The 18,055-nt window shown below is 44.9% G+C and overlaps 4 protein-coding genes across 4 annotated transcripts; 1 reads left to right on the forward strand and 3 right to left on the reverse strand.

The window, feature by feature from the left end:
• Positions 1-3,051: 3,051 nt before the first annotated feature.
• Positions 3,052-5,112, forward strand: JR316_0007604 (Vegetative incompatibility protein HET-E-1; the record flags this gene model as incomplete). Its single annotated transcript, XM_047893340.1, has 6 exons — positions 3,052-3,054; positions 3,121-3,168; positions 3,233-3,266; positions 3,322-3,351; positions 3,415-3,429; positions 3,482-5,112. The coding sequence occupies 6 exons, from the start codon at positions 3,052-3,054 to the stop codon at positions 5,110-5,112; spliced, it is 1,761 nt and encodes a 586-aa protein (XP_047746655.1).
• A 2,638-nt stretch (positions 5,113-7,750) lies between these two features.
• JR316_0007605 (uncharacterized protein) lies at positions 7,751-8,650 on the reverse strand (the record flags this gene model as incomplete). Its single annotated transcript, XM_047893341.1, has 8 exons — positions 7,751-7,819; positions 7,868-7,955; positions 8,012-8,067; positions 8,121-8,166; positions 8,226-8,269; positions 8,328-8,404; positions 8,463-8,499; positions 8,555-8,650. The coding sequence occupies 8 exons, from the start codon at positions 8,648-8,650 to the stop codon at positions 7,751-7,753; spliced, it is 513 nt and encodes a 170-aa protein (XP_047746656.1).
• A 4,529-nt stretch (positions 8,651-13,179) lies between these two features.
• JR316_0007606 (uncharacterized protein) lies at positions 13,180-13,519 on the reverse strand (the record flags this gene model as incomplete). Its single annotated transcript, XM_047893342.1, has 2 exons — positions 13,180-13,423; positions 13,476-13,519. 2 exons carry the CDS (start codon positions 13,517-13,519, stop codon positions 13,180-13,182), a joined length of 288 nt encoding a protein of 95 aa, XP_047746657.1.
• A 2,327-nt stretch (positions 13,520-15,846) lies between these two features.
• JR316_0007607 (uncharacterized protein) lies at positions 15,847-16,665 on the reverse strand (the record flags this gene model as incomplete). The annotated part of the gene is made up of 4 exons (XM_047893343.1): positions 15,847-15,915; positions 15,983-16,036; positions 16,095-16,462; positions 16,539-16,665. The coding sequence occupies 4 exons, from the start codon at positions 16,663-16,665 to the stop codon at positions 15,847-15,849; spliced, it is 618 nt and encodes a 205-aa protein (XP_047746658.1).
• Positions 16,666-18,055: the final 1,390 nt, after the last annotated feature.

The following is an 18,055-nucleotide window of genomic DNA, read 5'->3' on the forward strand; positions in this document are numbered from 1 at the left end:
GCTTGACTCCAAAACAACTCGGAGGATATGGGATAGACGTGTTTCATGTTTTCGGAAACTGACTCTGGAGACCATATGAATTCTGTAAGCGATGAGGGATGATACGATGACCGTGGCTATAAAGGAAATGTATATAGAAATCAATAACCAGATAATGGCCGTTGTCGCAGATCCAATTGAGAATAATACTGCATATGAAAGGTTGAGAGACTTAGAGTGCATATGATTTAAAACCTACCGATTTCCAGAACCACTAGCACAAAGGGTAAAGCAATAACACGTTTGGACATTCCCCAAATATAGTAGCACCTCCAGAGCTGTTAAGGAGGTTGTCAAACAGTTTGTGATTTCAATGTAGTATTTGCTTACTAGCAGCACGTCAGCCACAGCCAGTATCCCATAGAACGAAATGAAGTTGGTGAATTCCCGTAGTATTGTAATGTATCCAAGTCGGAAGGCGGGTTGCAGAGATAATTGCTCCACTAGAGATAAGAAATATAGAACCGAAATGGAACCAATGACCATCTTAGAACGGAAGTTGCCAGATTTTTTTGAAACTGAGGACAAATACGGCTTTCGGATGAGCATCATTCATTTATCAACCTCCTTATGGAGCCAGACGTACTGTATATGCGTAATGTTCCTAGGTATACTACCGTGTATATTCCTATCAATTTAAAGATCGATCAGAAATCTTCCGGGTGCTGTATACCGTACCCACCATTCAAAAGACTACAAATCATGGTGGAGTTCAGCGGTGCTGAAGGGCTTACGATATTGCAATCCACAAGGCCTGGCATTTCCTATCGAAAGATTTCTGGGGCGCTGAAAGGGTAATGAACTTGCAACATCAGACCATTATATAAATCTTCGATAGCTTGATATTGATGTTCCGTGGGGCAAAATAATAATGTGATATCGCGATCTTTTGCTCGGATCGCAGCCCTGTTCGCTTTTAAGCCATGGTGATTGTGTCACTACATGTTTCAAGAGCAACAGCTGTGCTGCTTATACAACGACTACAGTCACACCTAATCTATCGTACAGTAACTATTGTGAAATTATTTGTGAGGATTTAAATAAGAGTTGATTAAACTGATGATATCTGGAGCACCATTATACATCTGCCTAGTTGCAACGCATGGCGAAGGCCGTATGCCAATGAAAATTATCTCCGAAGACATAACCACTTTAAACAGAGTTGGCCGAGTAGCTGAGTCGCATGGCGTACCCTGTAGCTCTATGTGCTGTATATTCGACATTTTTTCTCATGGCGCTGAGCTTGCAGGGCAACGAAGGCCTTAAATGATCACCCAACCTCGTCATCAGCATCACAGGAAACCCTTATGGGCCCGAACTCATGGACGCACCAAAAGCGCCCGTAATACCATTTTCTCTTCCTGCGCTCTAAGCGAACCCTCACCCTGGCGCACGCGGTCGTGAAGGGCTGCAGGGTTCCTTTGCGTTGTCTGGATATTTGCCTGGAACTCTGAGATGAAGGGAGAAGACATGCGTGGTTCTATAGACACGGTGGATGGTGAAGGGGGGGAAAGTCGCCTGGTCGGTTGAAGTGGTAGTAGGTAGCTAATGTCGATGTCGAATCAGCACTGGTTACGTTCGGCAACAGTCGGCGATGCGGCCGAGAAAATTTGCCGGGTCATGCCGTTTCAGGTTCAAGTTGCGTTTTTGCAACCAACAGCGCGATTCTGCACAACATCGACGTTGCGCATCCCTACCGCCAATTCACGCTTGGTAGTCCTCCTTGCCATCAATTTGGTTTCCTCTCCCCTCTCCTTCCCCCGCCTGCTCGCATTCAATGCCCAGGCACCCTTAGATAGGGCGTCGTCAAACCCGTCAAAAACCGATATACTCGCAGATGTCAACCAAGAGGGTGAGATAGAGTGTATGAGAATCAAGAGCCTCGATTCTAGCGAGTGCATATATGCGCGTCAATGGGCCATGGAGGCATGGAAGCGTACGCGTGTTGAGTGAATTGGGGTATTGGGTGTTGATAAAAATGAAGTAAGTGCGTTGGGTTTTGAGAAGCGGAGCGGTGTGGTTTTTCTTGGGTATATCGGGTGCGTAGTCAGGCGTAGTCCAAGCGCCATCCTGCTGTGACAATCTGTGCTGTTGACCATTTGTTCGTGTTACTGCCGTTTTTGCTTTACAACACATCGTAACTTGGCCGACACTTGCAACCGCACCCAGGCCCGGCGAGCTCAGACTCGACATCACCCTCCACTTCATAACCCGGGTTTTTGCCAGATGATCCATCAGATGATTCGACAGTCAATGCGTACGGTGTTGATTAGAGTGCGTCTTTCTCTCAGATTTGGTTCGGTGAGTGTATTCTACATTGTCATATCTTATCCCGCACCGGGACTCTGTATGACTCTCCAGATCTATGACTACCTCTCTCTCCTATACTCTCACTGTGAATTCCCCTTCTTCCAGACATTTAAAAGCACCACGCTACCGCTCATTGCAGTGTAAATCCCCGTATCAATCCCTTCCCATTGTGCCGCCTTCTGCTCTCTACTCCTCTTGTTTAGTCCAACATTGGGTCCTTTTGTTATATGCTTCCCTGCCGCACCTGTGCGTCTTCCTTCTCTGGATTCTCAACGCCTACTCGGACAACGTCGGCGAGGGTTTTGTTCGGCCAAAAGAGAAACCCGATCATCACGACGAGGTGTTAGAAACCCCTATGTTTCGTTCCTCGTCAGCGAGTCGTGCTGCGGGTGACATTAGAACATTTGATTGGCCTATGTCCCCTGCTTTCTCTGACATCACATACTCGGATATACAGTTCAATGTAATTGTTTCATTGTCTATCAAACCGGATTTGACACAGTTTCTCACAGGATAGGAAACTCGAGGGAAAATGACGACAAAATGTATGCCTGGCTTATATAATATCTTTGATGCCAGCAGTGCCAGCGGTGCCAGCAAATTTCGAACATCGATAAACTCTCAAGCTACCACCATTGGCCAATTTTCCCGAATACTATTTACTATCGTATCCAGGAATACCAACGTGTTCAGTCGTCCACCATGGTAAGGGATCGCCAAAAAAAAACTATGATTATTCAATGCTACAGCTGATCATAGCATTATTAACAGGACAACGAAGCCTATCTTTATGGGCTGAGAACTTCATTCAACATGTTTGTCGGTGTCCTCTTGCTGTCATTCATCATAACTTTGTTGACGACTTTACCTGGGACAATTCAAGAGGAGTGAGACATCTCTACGGTACCCGAGAAACCGTGCGTTTTCAATTGTGGGCGGTCTGCAGAGAACTTATCAAGAGTTCGTATTCAGGAGACCTCAACGCTGACTTCGATCCTGAAAGTGAACACAGACTATATTTATGTTAATCTGCCACAGAATTAATAACTATATTCCTTGGGAAAGGTTACCTCATACAAAGTATGTATTCTTGCCAAATTCAACGATTAATATTACCTATTCAACCTGGTAGACACCGACGACATGGTTTCCAGCTTCATCAGGAATACGATACCTCTACGTCTGATAAAAACAGACACTCTGGAGTTTGTCACACCCTATGAGGTACAGCAGGAGGCAATGGATGGTATCCGGGCGGCCATCGCAGCACAGCTCAGATATGCGCTAGAGAAAGTAGCCGCCACGTCGGACTTTGAGCCTGAAGCGCAGGACATAATCGACGTTCTCGAGGGCCTCGTAACGGGAGCTGTAAAGGAGACCGTACGCTACTCGATTCTGTCCCATCGATGGGACGCAGGTGAGCTTGATATGAAAGATATGCATGTCATCTCAAAGATCACATTGGCGGACATCCAACATGTCAAGAATTCTTCTTCAGGACTTGTGCCAAAGGAGAGCCTGTTGACGGCTTTAGCAAAAGCAGCTTTGAATGCACCACTTGAAGACTCAGATGTACCAAAACAACCTATAATTGATGCGCTCAAGTGTCTCGTGGAAGATCCTAAATTTGGTGCGTTAAATAATGGTCCGTCTACGCGATTCAATGGATTCCACAAGCTGGTTCATTTTTGTTATGTTTCTCTCAATGAACATGGACACAAATACGCATGGATAGACACGTGCTGCATCGACAAGACCAGCAGTGCAGAGCTCGACGAATCCATCCGGTCCATGTTCAAGTGGTATCTGCAGTCGAGCATGTGCATAATTCACCTTGGGAGGTCAGCGTGTGGCTCAGGTGCAGGAAAGAAAGATGAGCCAGATGATTGGACATCTGACCCGTGGTTTACGAGGGGATGGACGCTGCAGGAGCTGTTGGCTCCCAAAGCTGTCAAATTCTATGACGCAAACTGGGAGAGGCTTACAGATGACCTGAACGATAAGGCACTGCCTGTCATTAGTGGCATCGGCAGCGACTCCGACTCGATATTGCAGATAGTTTCGAGGATCACATCCATTCCAATTCCCGATCTAGTTGGATTTACGCCTGGAAAGGACAACATTCGCAACAGGCTGCGTTGGGCATCGAACAGAAAAACGACACGGGTGGAAGATCAGGCATATTGCTTGCTGGGTATCTTCGATGTGGACATGTCAATCGCATATGGGGAGGGCGACAACGCATTTCACAGATTACAAGTCGCCATTATCGGAGAATCGAGTGATCGCAGCGTCTTCCTATGGGGCGGACGGCATTCTAGAAAGTCAACGATGCTCGCAAAAGAGCCCGCCTGCTTCGCGTGGCCATATCCCGTGCTCATGCATGATTTTGATGAGTCACAGAGGGATTCTTCAATCGACCCAACTTTCATGCTTACCAACCACGGCTTGAAAATCGCTGTATCGCTGTACAACGAACATTTTACACGGAGATGGCTCCTTGATTCGCATGAGAGTTATCGACCACGGAATGTACCACCGCAACTGGATATGCTAGCTTCTCAGGACTATAGGTTGGCGGTTTTGGGTTACAGCAAACCCGGTGGAAGAGAGAAGCGGGGGGCGCCCGCCGTTGCCGTTGTGATGCTTTTATTGAGGGTTGAGTCGGTGAACAATGTATACTACACAAGGCACCCATTGGTTCCACAGCTTGGATATTTCATGGAACCACCCGGCGCCCCTGAAGTCATATTTATCAGATAATACCATTGGATGAAATTATCAGTGGATAACTATGCATCACGATATCACGATCAAGTGAGTGTCCTTGAGATTTAATCCACTACTTTTTGTACTGTGTAACCATCCGCAATGACGGTCAAACTACCTAATCAATGATTTTGCACAAACGAGGGTTCTACAAATCAGTGCGGGCCATGGGAACTGGAGAGGGTGGTGTCGACTCTGTGCTATCGTAGGATGAATTGGAATGGGAAACGGCGAGAACACAAACAAAATAAATTCCACTCTTGGCTTACGCACACACACGCTCGTGAAGATACTACCCTTCTAAACCCACGCCCCTGCTCCGCTGGTGTTTTGGGAGTTATGCATTCAGGTTTTTCAAGTGCGTCTGTCTCTGGCTCGGGTGATCCAACAGGGGTAAGGCTGGAGGAAGGATCGCATGAAGAAGCAAAGAGTGAGTGGTGCAGCACTGGAGGAAGAAGGTACGGATGACAACGACGAGACGATTTACAAGCACGCGGCTGCGCAGCCTGCAGACGAGGGTACTTACAAATGGATGTACTGAAGCTACTACTCTCAACGTCGCATAAAAACAGGGTTGTTAGCTCAACCTTCATTGAACCAACTGATGCAGGAGTAATGCATAAGTACCATGATTGGAACAGTTACTGCGGACTTTGGAAACACGCTTCCGTTCAGAAACAACGTAGCTCTAAAAACAATTTCTCCGTGAGCGTTTTCATGAATGCAATATCGTCTGCAAGGTTTCTGGTGGAGTTCGTTGTTCGTAATATACTGTCATAATACATCGGACGATTTAATTTACCGTCGTAGCTCTCAATTCAGGCAGTCTGTCTGTTACTTAAGACTTGAGTAAGGCAAGTAGTCTAAGTCTGAAGTAACACTGATAGCCCAGACCTACATGCCGTTGATAATAGCTCCCGCGGGCCCTGCAAGGTCCGTTCTTTCAAATAGATAACATTTGGGGTGGAAGAGATACCTCAGCATCTTCGGGATCGACTCTAACCATGACGTTTAACCTGAAGTCTGATTTTGGCTCAGTTGTCAATATATGGCATGGATGCATGGAATAAACTATTGTACATGCAAGCCTCATTCAGACATATTAGTAACTATTGGACCAAATTGGGAAGATAGGCGCAGATTCTAGAAACCAGCTCTAATCCTTTCATTACAGCTTGAAGTTAAGAAGTCTTTGTCCTCGGCAAAACGAGTCTAAGTAGAGCGGAAATTAATCGCAAGTCATCACCGAGACTTGATCCTGACAACCAAGTTAGATGCCTGGTGAGCGTTAAGTATTGACTCAAACCAAAATGGAGGGAACCTCGTGACGGTGGCCTAGGAGGGTAGAACAGTATAAAAGATTGGCTGTATCATGGATGCTGAACATTCAGAACTCGACTCTTCAGCCAGTCATACAACCAGGTATCTCAAATAGCTATGTCTGACTCGGTGAATATTGTATTCTATATGCCCTCTGGGTTCATTGCCTAATTTGTGTTTTGAATGTAGGAATCGGGTACCCCAGCCATTGAGATTCCTGGCCTCGAAGAGTTTCTTGCGCGCGTCTGTCTTTCTCTACCATATTGATGGCTTGAGAATTAACAATTTTTATCCCAGCTTAAAGAGCCTAACGACGCTGATAATGTAGGAGTTTCTACATCCCTCCATGTTAATTCGATGTGATCTAACAGTCAAAACCTCCACATGTACCCCCACTAGCTCGAGTATCTGGTATCGAACCAAAATTCTGCACGTCTATTCAATAAAGCTAACGGAATAATTGATATTTTGTAATAAAGAGCATTCTTCGCGCCAGCAGGCAGAACAGAGTGGACGACCGCATAGCGTATGTCGCCTGGGAGCACGAGTCAGCCGTGATGGCCCGCCTCGGAGTTCGCTAAATCACCAAAGAAGGCAAACTTTCGGAAACTAAAACGGCATTCACCTACGAAGCCCGGCCCAGGCATTGGAACGTGAACCTTTCCAGGTTTAACATACCACCTGGAAGCACCGTGAGTCTCTTTTGGTCAACGTAGCGAAGATCACACTTGTTGATTTTATTAGATTCAAATTGTGTCGGACACTATGTGGGGAGGTACTTGTGAGTGTGCAGCAAATCGTCCAGTTGTGTTACCTTGGGTGTAGTGTGTTAAATTAAGTATACATTTTGTAGTGGCGGTTGCAAACCAGTGGCATACATACGACCCAACGGCGTCTCCGGACTATTGTGCTCATTACAAGAGGTGAGGTGAACTTCCTTCTTATGTTGCAGAAAGACAAGCTTAGATCGGTTGCACACGTAGTTCGGGGACACTAGGACTGCAGAAGCGGAAGTTCAGGGGGTACAGAGGCCCGTATTAGTCCGTTGTGACCTTTTGATTATGTATAGAGGCCGTTGTACCAATCTTCATGCACGAGAGTGCTTAAATCCACACGAGTTTATAAGATGCGTTTACAAACCACAGATTGTCTTGTGTGATTATTAGTTTCTGTGTCTCTTGAATCGGCATTGCAATAATGGCAAGAAAGCTTATTTATTCAGAAAATCTTTAAACACGACGAGCAACCGTGTCCCCACATTCTTCTAAAAGGAACCAAGGCGCGGAGAAGCCCTGTACAGCCACTGTAAAACTTAAAAGTCACTTCCGTTGGAGCCTGGGTCGAAGCGCCATGAGCCACACAGGTCGGTTTCGAATCCTCCCTTCACACAAAGTTAGACATGATCAATAAGATATCAATATCCACCAACCTGTTTCCCATTCTCTCCATCAGTATTGCATCTGTCAACAGGTAGTCTGAGGAGTCTGTTGCAGTTGCTATCTACTTTAAACGAGCAACTTGAGAACAAGATGTCAATGAGTCTTCGAGCGACATGAAGGAAGTTTTGACGCACCCGTTTATAGCCTGCCCGCTGACTAGGATGGTGAATGATCCATAATTGTAGCGCGCCTAGTAAGACAATGAAACCAAGTTACATCTGCACAGTTGACGAGAGGATTTACCCAAATAATAGCACCGTTTTTTACAACTTGGCCAATGGCGTGGTTGCTATAGACATTTTCTTCAGCACACACATTCTATACTCTATATTTTATGTTTTGACTTACTTGCACCAATCGTCAATTACAGAGGTAGCGGGTGCCCTGTCAACCTAACAATGGAAGTAGCATCGACATTCGATTTAATAAAATGGAAAGATGAATGCGCACTTGTGTGCCCGTATCGTAGCATGTAACAACCTCTGCTCCATTTCGTTTTGCCAAAGTAACATTACCTGGAATACTTTCTAAAGAAGAGACGATAAGTTCTCAAAGCACATCTAGTTTCCACATGTTGTATCTTACCACCAGGCAAAGTGATCCCAGTCTCGACGGAAATCCACTGCAACGGACAGCTGTAAATTGACATTATCTGTCAAGCTGAAGTTTTCACGTACCTTGTCGGCAACGTTGGGAGCTCTCGGGACTGCAGTTGCGTATGCAGAAGCGAAAACATTTGCAGCTGCAACGATGAAGCCCAGTTGAAACTTCATTGCTTTACTAAAGAAAATTGGCCTTGTGTTAAGACGGATGAAGTTTGGATATCTTGGATGTAAGATGTAGGACAGAATGAAGATTGCGAAGCAAAGCATCATCTTTTATACAATGGATTCTGCTGAGTAACTGACCTATTTGATTTTCAGAGTTTTCTTGATATCCAAATTTAGATCAAGATGAAGATGGCGTGGATGCTAGCAGGGTTCTTCATCACCGACCTGAACGTATATGAAATCGGAAGCAAATGAGACATGAGATTGCCGCTTCTCTGTTGGAGACTTGGATTAGACACATATCCGTATGGAGCAATCGAGAAGCTGTATACGTCCTGAAGAGGAACAATATCCATGATCATTGGACGTAGAGTAATCAAGCTGAAGTGCGCTACGGTAAGCTTTCAACGTTAGTCGCAATACCGGACCGTGATTCTTACTTGTGCATCGCTCAATTTAGGCATTTGGTATGCTTCTTTACTTCACGCTTCAAACGCTTGGCTTGTGGGGAACTGCATTTGAGCTGGTGTAATTGTAAACATCGCGTCTGGCCTCCTATGACTTCGGAGTGCATCATTTGAATTGGCTGTTAAAACTTCTTTTCCCTCCGAGTACATCGAGTAGGAGATTGAAGTCACCGTCGTACTCTGTTGGCAGTCATCGAGAGCAATAAATCAAAACATGAACATTATCCCAATTAAGAAACACCTACTATCATCTGTTTTAACTATAATCAAAGACAAGCTTGTGTAGAGAACGTTTGGGGAATGGCAGGAGAAGACCCGGGATGACATTTTTCAGCCCTTGGAAGGCTATGTAGCTCTTATTTGGAGATCGGTTTCATGTCCCAGGGTGGTGTATCAGAGCAGGCTAAGCCACTTCTTAACTCATATGTTCACGTTGGGGAACTTTAAACACGACCAGAGGTAGGCGGATCATCAAATATCAGAGGAAATTGGATTCTAAGGTACAAGCCATAACAATATTGCAAGCGGTAAGAAAAAACAGCACCGCATAGACCTCGGGGAGACGATGAATTCGGAGGCATCACTTGGGGCATGGACATCGGATGGTGAGAATATCGTGTTTTCATTTGGACAATGAATATCTGGGTAAGAAATTACATTGCGATTTATTATGCATCTGAAACCTGGTATCGAATAGAAGCCTTTTTCACGAACGATTTTAGGCATATATTCGACCTCTTACTCCTCACAATACTCGTCCCACTGGCGTTCTTTAGGATGGTAACTTCTTTTTGTCCCTAGATTTAGCATAATTATGGAGCGTATACTTAAAATCTTCATATTATAAGAGATGTTACAAAGCAGGAGATAGAGAAAGTGGGTGTCGATCTCCGCAGAAATTTCCAACAGCCCGGAAAATTCATGGAAGTAACTCTTAGCTATTCCCAACCTCACTTGGACCGGATTTTTTACTAGTTTTATTGAGTGAGATGTGGAAGCGACAAATGGTAGTATATCCGGCTGTTCCCGGCTTTTGGCACTGGATACAACAAGACCAAATACGCAGCCACCCACCTCGGGTCCTCGTTGTCCAACCACGACGTCCGACTCCAACCAGAAAAGCATTCGAACGCCCACAGAACGAAAAAAGTGTGTCATTGGTGGATAAAGATTTCATTAGAGTTAGCGGGTTGGTGTGCGGCTTTCAATTGTGGTTGCAGGATCAGTTGGAATCCAGTACGTTTCTTAAACAGAACTTTGCTTGCTCGCTCCTTTATAAAACCGCTAGCCAAGGCCCCTCCTTAGGGAGACTGAATATTCTCGCCCCTGTCTTCGCCGTTTTCCTTCCATGCAATGCTCTGCTTCACCGCCATCACGCCATGTGTCTTGCCCTCGGCAACCTGTGTCATTCCAAATGGTTCGTGGAATACATTTTATGCAGGGCACAATCTACCACATTCGAGGGATTGCGTTGTGGTCAGCAGTAATGTGGTAGAGAGAACGGTCAAGGGGATCGGTGAAATCGATGCGAGCAGGTAGGCATCGACTCCGGTGACGGTCATTCTTATGAATACGCCATAGTTCTTCAATGAATGGTCCAACTTGCAGCTCTCGTGTAACGTCCGCCAGCTATTCCGCTTGGTTTTCCACCTCAATTAAACGGCAGATGTCCTTTTAGTCCCACTCTTCCTTTGAGCACCCTTCTCAGCGCATGGAGAGGCGTGTGCGACGCATATATGCGCGGTGAGCATGATTTTTCTGGAATAAAAGTTGCCTCACTCATGGATATCACCTTCACTCACCGCAAAACCTTCTTCAACAACAACGCGATTCAAACCGATGATGTAGGCCGTCTCATCTCACCCCCTTCCATCCACCTCATGACTTCTCATCAGTAATTTAACCTCTTCAACGGGTTTGGCACATTTCCGTGTCCGACGGGTCCTCCTACGCCGACTTCTGATCGTTCTGGGTGTTTTGTGTGCAGTTATGCTTACGGTTAGAGGAGTGGATATGTAGAAGGGGTCGCTGAACGTGTTTAAGGTGTTATCGATATTTTTGGTGTCTTTGGGAAGGTATATAGATACAACGCCCTCATTGCATTTAATCTTGCGCGGTGCGTTTCGTCTTTCCTCTCATATCCCTTTCACCACTCTTAGCCACTGCTAACGTCTAACTGCACAGTCGACGATCAAGTAAACGAAGTAATCATGCTTCCCGTATACAGTGACTGCAAGCGCGATTATTCGCCTAATATTATACCCAGTTGTTGGATGGAGAGGTGTTGTATCCTGACTACGTCGGTGTGGAATACGTACGTGGCATTGTCCCAAAAAGATCTATCGGCAGTAAGCTGACTGTAAGATATACACTTGTTGATTATGATCTTTGTATGCACCCCCTCGGAACTCGACTATGACCATGAACACACTCTATCGTCACTATCGAACACGCGCATACACCGCTACTACATTACTATGCTCAGTCTCACCCAACCGGATGCCACTTGATGAGGCATCTTCATCTTACATCCATCCCGACTCAAAGTCGAGATCAAACTTCGCTTCGCCGTCATTTTTGGCACGGTTCTTCCAGTCTGGCGTTATACTCGCGGCCGTGAGTTCACACCCACACCTTTATCTCAACTTTTTCATGAGCCTTGACCGTACCGAACCCTTAAAACAATACTGATCGTTCGCAGAAGCTAACTCAGCTGCAGAAGACAACAAGCCTACTCTGATTTACATTGTTTCTTCCCTTCGTGACACCGCTTCGTTACCCATCTCCATGTCTCCTGTTTTCATGATCTGGCCACGCTCTTTGTCAAAGGCCAACTGTCTTCTTATTGTGCGTCGATGTTCACGCCTGTTCAATCCACCAGCGAAGTCTGCCCTTCAGGACTACCACACAACAACAACCGAGAAATAAAAATTCACGCTCACTCGTTCAAAATCAATTGCCAACTGGATATAGAGACAGAAGTACGTACGGTACAGTATACACCCAACGTGATATTGGCCGCCGAGTCCCGACTATCACGCGCGCGGTTGAGCATTCACTGGGTCTGGTATTCAAGTTCTTCTTTTGCAGCGACTGGTTAATCTTCAGTAGAAGCGATGAGGGTCCGCATTTGCATGTGCTCCACTGAATATGTTTGTCGTCTGATTTATCTGAACAATGCTGCGGTTAGTCCTTCACTCACTTGTTCCTCCTCGCATAACCTACTTGCAATTCTCTGCAGGATATTTGCTTGAGATGTGTCGCTTGGACGACGTAGTCCCTGTGTATAACTCGCAAAGCATGCCGTTGACTTTGGTCTTGAAGCTTGAACCTCTCCCCTGCTCTGAAACCTCGATATCATTTCTCAGATTTTGACAGCTTTTCAGTGATCCGCGCAGCGGGAGTCGTCTTAATGATGTCTGCCATCTGGTAGTTAACATAGTGACGCGAACCTTATAGCTTCTCTCTTTTTATCAGAACATTCCATCAGGCTATGACCCCTTCAACTGTCATCATTCCTGTTTTCCCATCTTTTCTCATCAAAGCTTCGCGGAGCTCTCTGGCAGTCTTGTGTCCTGGCTGTAGATTTTCCACATCTAATCTTTGTGCGGTTATAATTCCTGTTCCTCCCTTGCGTCCCGACCGTCCTGGAGCACCTGTTACCTCCCTAACTGTCAGTTGCCATTATATCACAGCTCAGCTCACTGAACCTTATTCCTGGATATTGTACATATGCTTTCATATATTTCTAGGTTCTCCGAAAATTTATTGTTCTTTTGGTTCCTGGCCTTTGTTTCGATGAATGGGTGTATGTCACCGTGACTGTGTACTTCCCAACCAGAAACCATACCATTCCCATGTACCCTGGCTTTGTCTGCCGTTGTCACATTTTTCATTATGATCACCCACATCACATCACCGATTATTTCAATTCCGTTTCCAATTGAAATTTGTATTCCGATGTTTCCCACCGCAATCTGTCCTGTTTTGCATAACTTGAAGGTCGCCCTCACTCACATTCGCAATCGCATCACGTCGCACGTTGACCTAGCTTATCATGCTTATTCACAGTACCATTTTCACAGCTTTTCCATTGACTTGATTTAACCACTCCCGCGCAGTCACCATTTCACTACTGCGCTCTTCCGTTCGACTCGACTCGACATGGACACCAATCCGCATAGACGATAAAGCTTTCATGCTCGTGCTTGCTCTACTCTCTTCGGAAGCCTTGACTGACTGACTGATAGACGCAGACGGACCTTGTCGTGGTTCCTGATCCAACATATCATGCGTCTGATCTTCTGACCTTTTTGTGGATGTAGTGCTAAGGGTTTTTGGAAAGGCGTCCCTCCTCTTACCTTGCACATCGTATGGCTTCTCCACGGTCCTTGATGTCATCCATCATTCAAATTACCCATTAAGGTTCCTTGCCCATTTCTCGTGTCTTCTCGCACCGTACTCACAATTCAATAGCTGTGTTCTACTTGTGACTAGAATACGCCGCCGCCGCTGCGTAACACATCTTGTCTCTTGTAGGCTTGTGAATGTAACAGTTATCTGATTCGAATTCTGACTTACCTCAATATCCTCCCACACAATAATTTTGTGTCGCTTTATTCGGTTACAATGACAGTATGCTTATGTTGTTTTTCGGAACTGAGCAGGCAGCATCAACCTCGGCAAACCCCTTTCTCATAACTTCATGTTTAATCATATTCATAATCACTTGGCCGTCGTGTTTTAGCTTCTTTCTCATGTTATCTTAATTCAGATTTCTTTTCTGATCCCAGGATAGGCAACACATACATACCATTTTGCTGCAAACATCTTGGCTATTGAATGTCCCAGTTCCGTTTGAATCATTCAGACCTTGTCAAGGTGGAGTCCTATTGGTATTCGCAATTAATTGACCTATGATATTGGCGCGATGCATATCATACCCTTGTGTATATGACACACTCGTGTCTGTTTGCAGATGTATGTAAGATTGGTGAAAACGCCACACCATACGATTGCCAGTCAAAACATGAGAAAAACACGGAGACGACACAGCAATTTGGCGGAGATTAAGCCAATCAGAAAGGCACATATGACCAGTTTTCTCACTCAGAGGCTGTATATGCCGTCACATCCTATTCGGTTTACAATTTCTGGAGGTTATGTTCCAAAACCAAAGCATATGTTTTTTTGGAACTTCGGAGGGGAAATAGAGGGAAGTTGCCGAACGTGACATATATTGGAAAAAGATATGTTTTGATAATAAGTAGATTAAATTGAATGGTCTGTAAGGGGGTCTTTTGTAGCTGTAGACGTGATTATATTTGTCTGCTCTATTTCTGGGCTTCTCTTTTGCCTCGGCAACCCCATTCATCATTCCGTGTTCATGTCTTTAAATGTTGCCTCACCACAAGGTGCATATTTTCATTTGAAGGCGGCCTTTCGAGGCCGTAGCGCACCATTACTGCTTCTGCTTGAGCGAACATCTGTTACTTTGGATTTGAGATTTTACAGATTTTTCCCTCACAAATTCGGAGTAATTAGTAATTGCTCCAGAGTCAAAGTCGGCCCCCGGAATGGCGTACCGCTCTGAACGCTCTCCATTTGACAGTAACTCTGTATACCTTGAATGTTAGCTCTTTATGATGTTACATTCCAACAGCAAGTGTCCATAATAATTGGTCCGCTCTTCAGATTTTTGTCGCATTGGCTTTACATCGAGTAGAATATCTCTGAAATGGCGGGCATGAAAAGTCGATGCACTGTGGAGGTTTCATGAAGGATGCCTGAACAGGTGCTTGGGAATTTAGCAGTCAGCGAGTCTGTTATAACATGATATCCATCTCCAACGCAAATGAAGGGACAGGTATCATGTCAACTTTGAACGAAATGGTGGAAAATGGAAAGTTTTGAATTCCACCGTCGTACATAAGATCGGAAGAACATTGCCCAGTGACAGCTTACACAATCCACGTCGAATATGCGTTAACTACCAACCACTGACATTCTTTTTCAATAACTTACAAGGACCGGAAGCCAGCTTCCTCGGCTACTGATTCATATTTAATAGAAGTGAGGATTTTCAGTAGTATCAAATGAGGGGAGTCTGTGGAAGTTAGTTTAGCGTTCCATTTAAATCATCATTTGCACGGATAAAAAGAATATCAATATGACCCCTACCAGTTTTTCAGCTTGAATTTAGAGGTTAGCCAGAAGGATTGGACGACATGATATTAGACACGTGTATAGTGGGCGATCGCTCCTTGAATTATTTAGCACTCGCTCTAGCACGGTGATGCTTTAATGAACTCGAACTGACATGTGAAGCTAATATTGTGTCAACCATCCAAATAACTCATCATATGAACCTATTCTTCTCATGATCACAGCAACTATTAATACTTATACCTAGAAATAACAGTTTAAAAAGATTCAATTCCACGCCGGCCATCAATTTAGGGTGTCAGGGCCAGGTACGATGCGGCCGCCGTGTTTGAGTGTGTAGGTCCACTGAGCGTGTCCGAAAGCAATGGGCACACAGTGTAATCAACCACTGGAACTGAAAATCCCATGAGTATTGCGACTTATATGGCGAATAAGTAGACACGTTACGCAAAAGCAGATTATATCATCTAAAGGACCTGTACGCTACAAAACTGTTCATAATAGCATTCATATACGTTAAACATTATTTGGTATATGTAAAGAAGTCTAGATATTTTGGGTATAGAGCTAAGAACGAAATCCTCCGACGAATGTGTTATCTTGTCCTGTTGTATGTGCAGCAGGAGGTGAAACAGGCTACAATTCGATATAAAAACCATTACTATTAAAATATCAAATTACGCATAACTAAATCACCACTCACAGGGGCGTAGTTTGCATGATTAACAGAGTTGACGGGTGGAGGCGCACCGGAAGGCTGTATTACGAGAGAATCGTGAATCAGGAGAGATATGACAACGGCAAGGTGGACTTACTGGAGCATATTGTCCTTCATAGTTTGCATCCTGACCATATGCTGGTGGAGGAAGTGGAGCATTTGGGGCCGGATATTCTGTGATAGCGGGTGGTGTGGAGCTATATGGTGCATTAAAGGAACTCCCGCGATTGTAGACGGGTCCGGTATTTCCAAACGAGTTTCCGCGATTATAACTAGGTCCACCGCTGTTGACCTGTCCGACTGGAGGCGGAGGGATTGCTGTTCCATTTGAACGACCCCAAGGGCCCCCAAACATTGGCTTCCCGTAAAAGAAGTTGGGTTGAGCGCCAGGGTTGGCTCGCATTACACGCCTTCTCTGAATTAGGCGTAGTAAGATACATAGAAGAAACAGCCCAGCGACTCCTCCTGTTCGATGGGAGAAGAAAAATCTCGACATGAGACAATCCCAAACCTTACAAACCAGTCAATCATTCCAACGCACCAACAATAGCACCGGCAATAACTCTTCCCCACGATCTCTGTGGCCAGTTATAGGTAACTTGAGCATTTGCTGTCGGTAATTGGTTTGCAAAACAGAAAAGTATAACTGTCGAAGTCGAGAGGATCATGGTACGAAGCAGTTTAGTTCTTGAAATTCTCCACAAAAAGACATTATAAGGGCCACAGGATTACTTGACGTCATGGGAGTATGTCACATGACAGCCCCTGTCGGGGACGTGCACATAATCGTCTATGCCAAGGTTTGTATGTCTACCTCGCATTACTGTGTGATATATAGTTATCATTAATGTACGTCTAGTAAGCTTTGGTTGGATACCAAGCAAACATGTAAAGCTACTTCACCTTCACAATAGCTTTAACTAGTTGATTAACTACAGCCCAGGCAAAAGTTACCCAGCTGCACGATAGACTCTTGGTGAGATATATACCTCTGGATATAGGAAACAACTACTCTTTTATTTTGACTGTGTTCTGAGTCTGAGAGATAACAGAGTCGCAATTGAACCTGTATGTTTGATGCTGGCTTGATGATTTGATCCTGCAATCGTGTGTGCAAGTCCACATTCACAAAAACCTCTTGTAATTCTGAGGGTAAATTAGGTATACATAATTTTATACCAAGTTGGTCAGTCAATATCCCGAATCGAATCCAAAGCGCATTGCACTCAACCAGTTAAGAGGATGTAAGGTTCGGATAAATGGTAACCGAAAACGCACCGTAGCCCGGAGGGAATTGTCTTAATAAGCATCGCAGTCAGGTGATTATTATGCAGCCGGTCCGCTCATCCTTAACAACCGCGGCAATGAGCGGCGAGCGCTTTTACACCCGCGTTAGCCATCTTTTGTCCCAATTTTGTCCACGCTATTGAGCCCGAACTGAGCGCCAGCTGCTCATATCATTTGTGTAGTGTATCAATAAAAATTTGTACTGCAATTCAACTTGAGCATCCAGAAGACTTTCACAAACTCTACACGTTGGCTGAGTACTATGATGAGGTCCTGTCTACAATCGCCCGATTCAGCATGTCAAAGAGAGGTTTACTAAAGGCTTTAAACTAGTACCCGGAGTAATTACGAACAGGAGAGTGGACATATCGAAGAGACATGTAATGATTTGGTCACCCCTTTTTGGATTTTTGTGAGAGTGGCTTGATGGGCGAGAAGGCGAAACAGATCATTATTCCATTTATCAATGCCATAAGTATGTTATTTGCACTCCGCGTATGATCAATTTTCAAAAATTTTACTGTATGAACCTGGAGATAAGTGAAAAAGCAAGCACTCGGTCTTCGAAAATTCGTGATTTACATCTAAAGGTGCAGTCAAGAGTAGCATGCAAACAGAAGATAGGTCCGAAGATCCCATTGTGTCCATGAGATTACATCTGATTTACGTCCCTGACATGGACGCGCTCCCTCAGAAATTTTTTTCTATAACCCGGAATCTTGGTAGAACCATTATTCACGATATCCATGGCCGGGTTACATGAATGGATTC

This window comes from Psilocybe cubensis, chromosome 7 (genome assembly GCF_017499595.1).
Source record: "Psilocybe cubensis strain MGC-MH-2018 chromosome 7, whole genome shotgun sequence".
In the NCBI taxonomy this organism is placed as follows: Eukaryota; Fungi; Basidiomycota; class Agaricomycetes; order Agaricales; family Agrocybaceae; genus Psilocybe; species Psilocybe cubensis.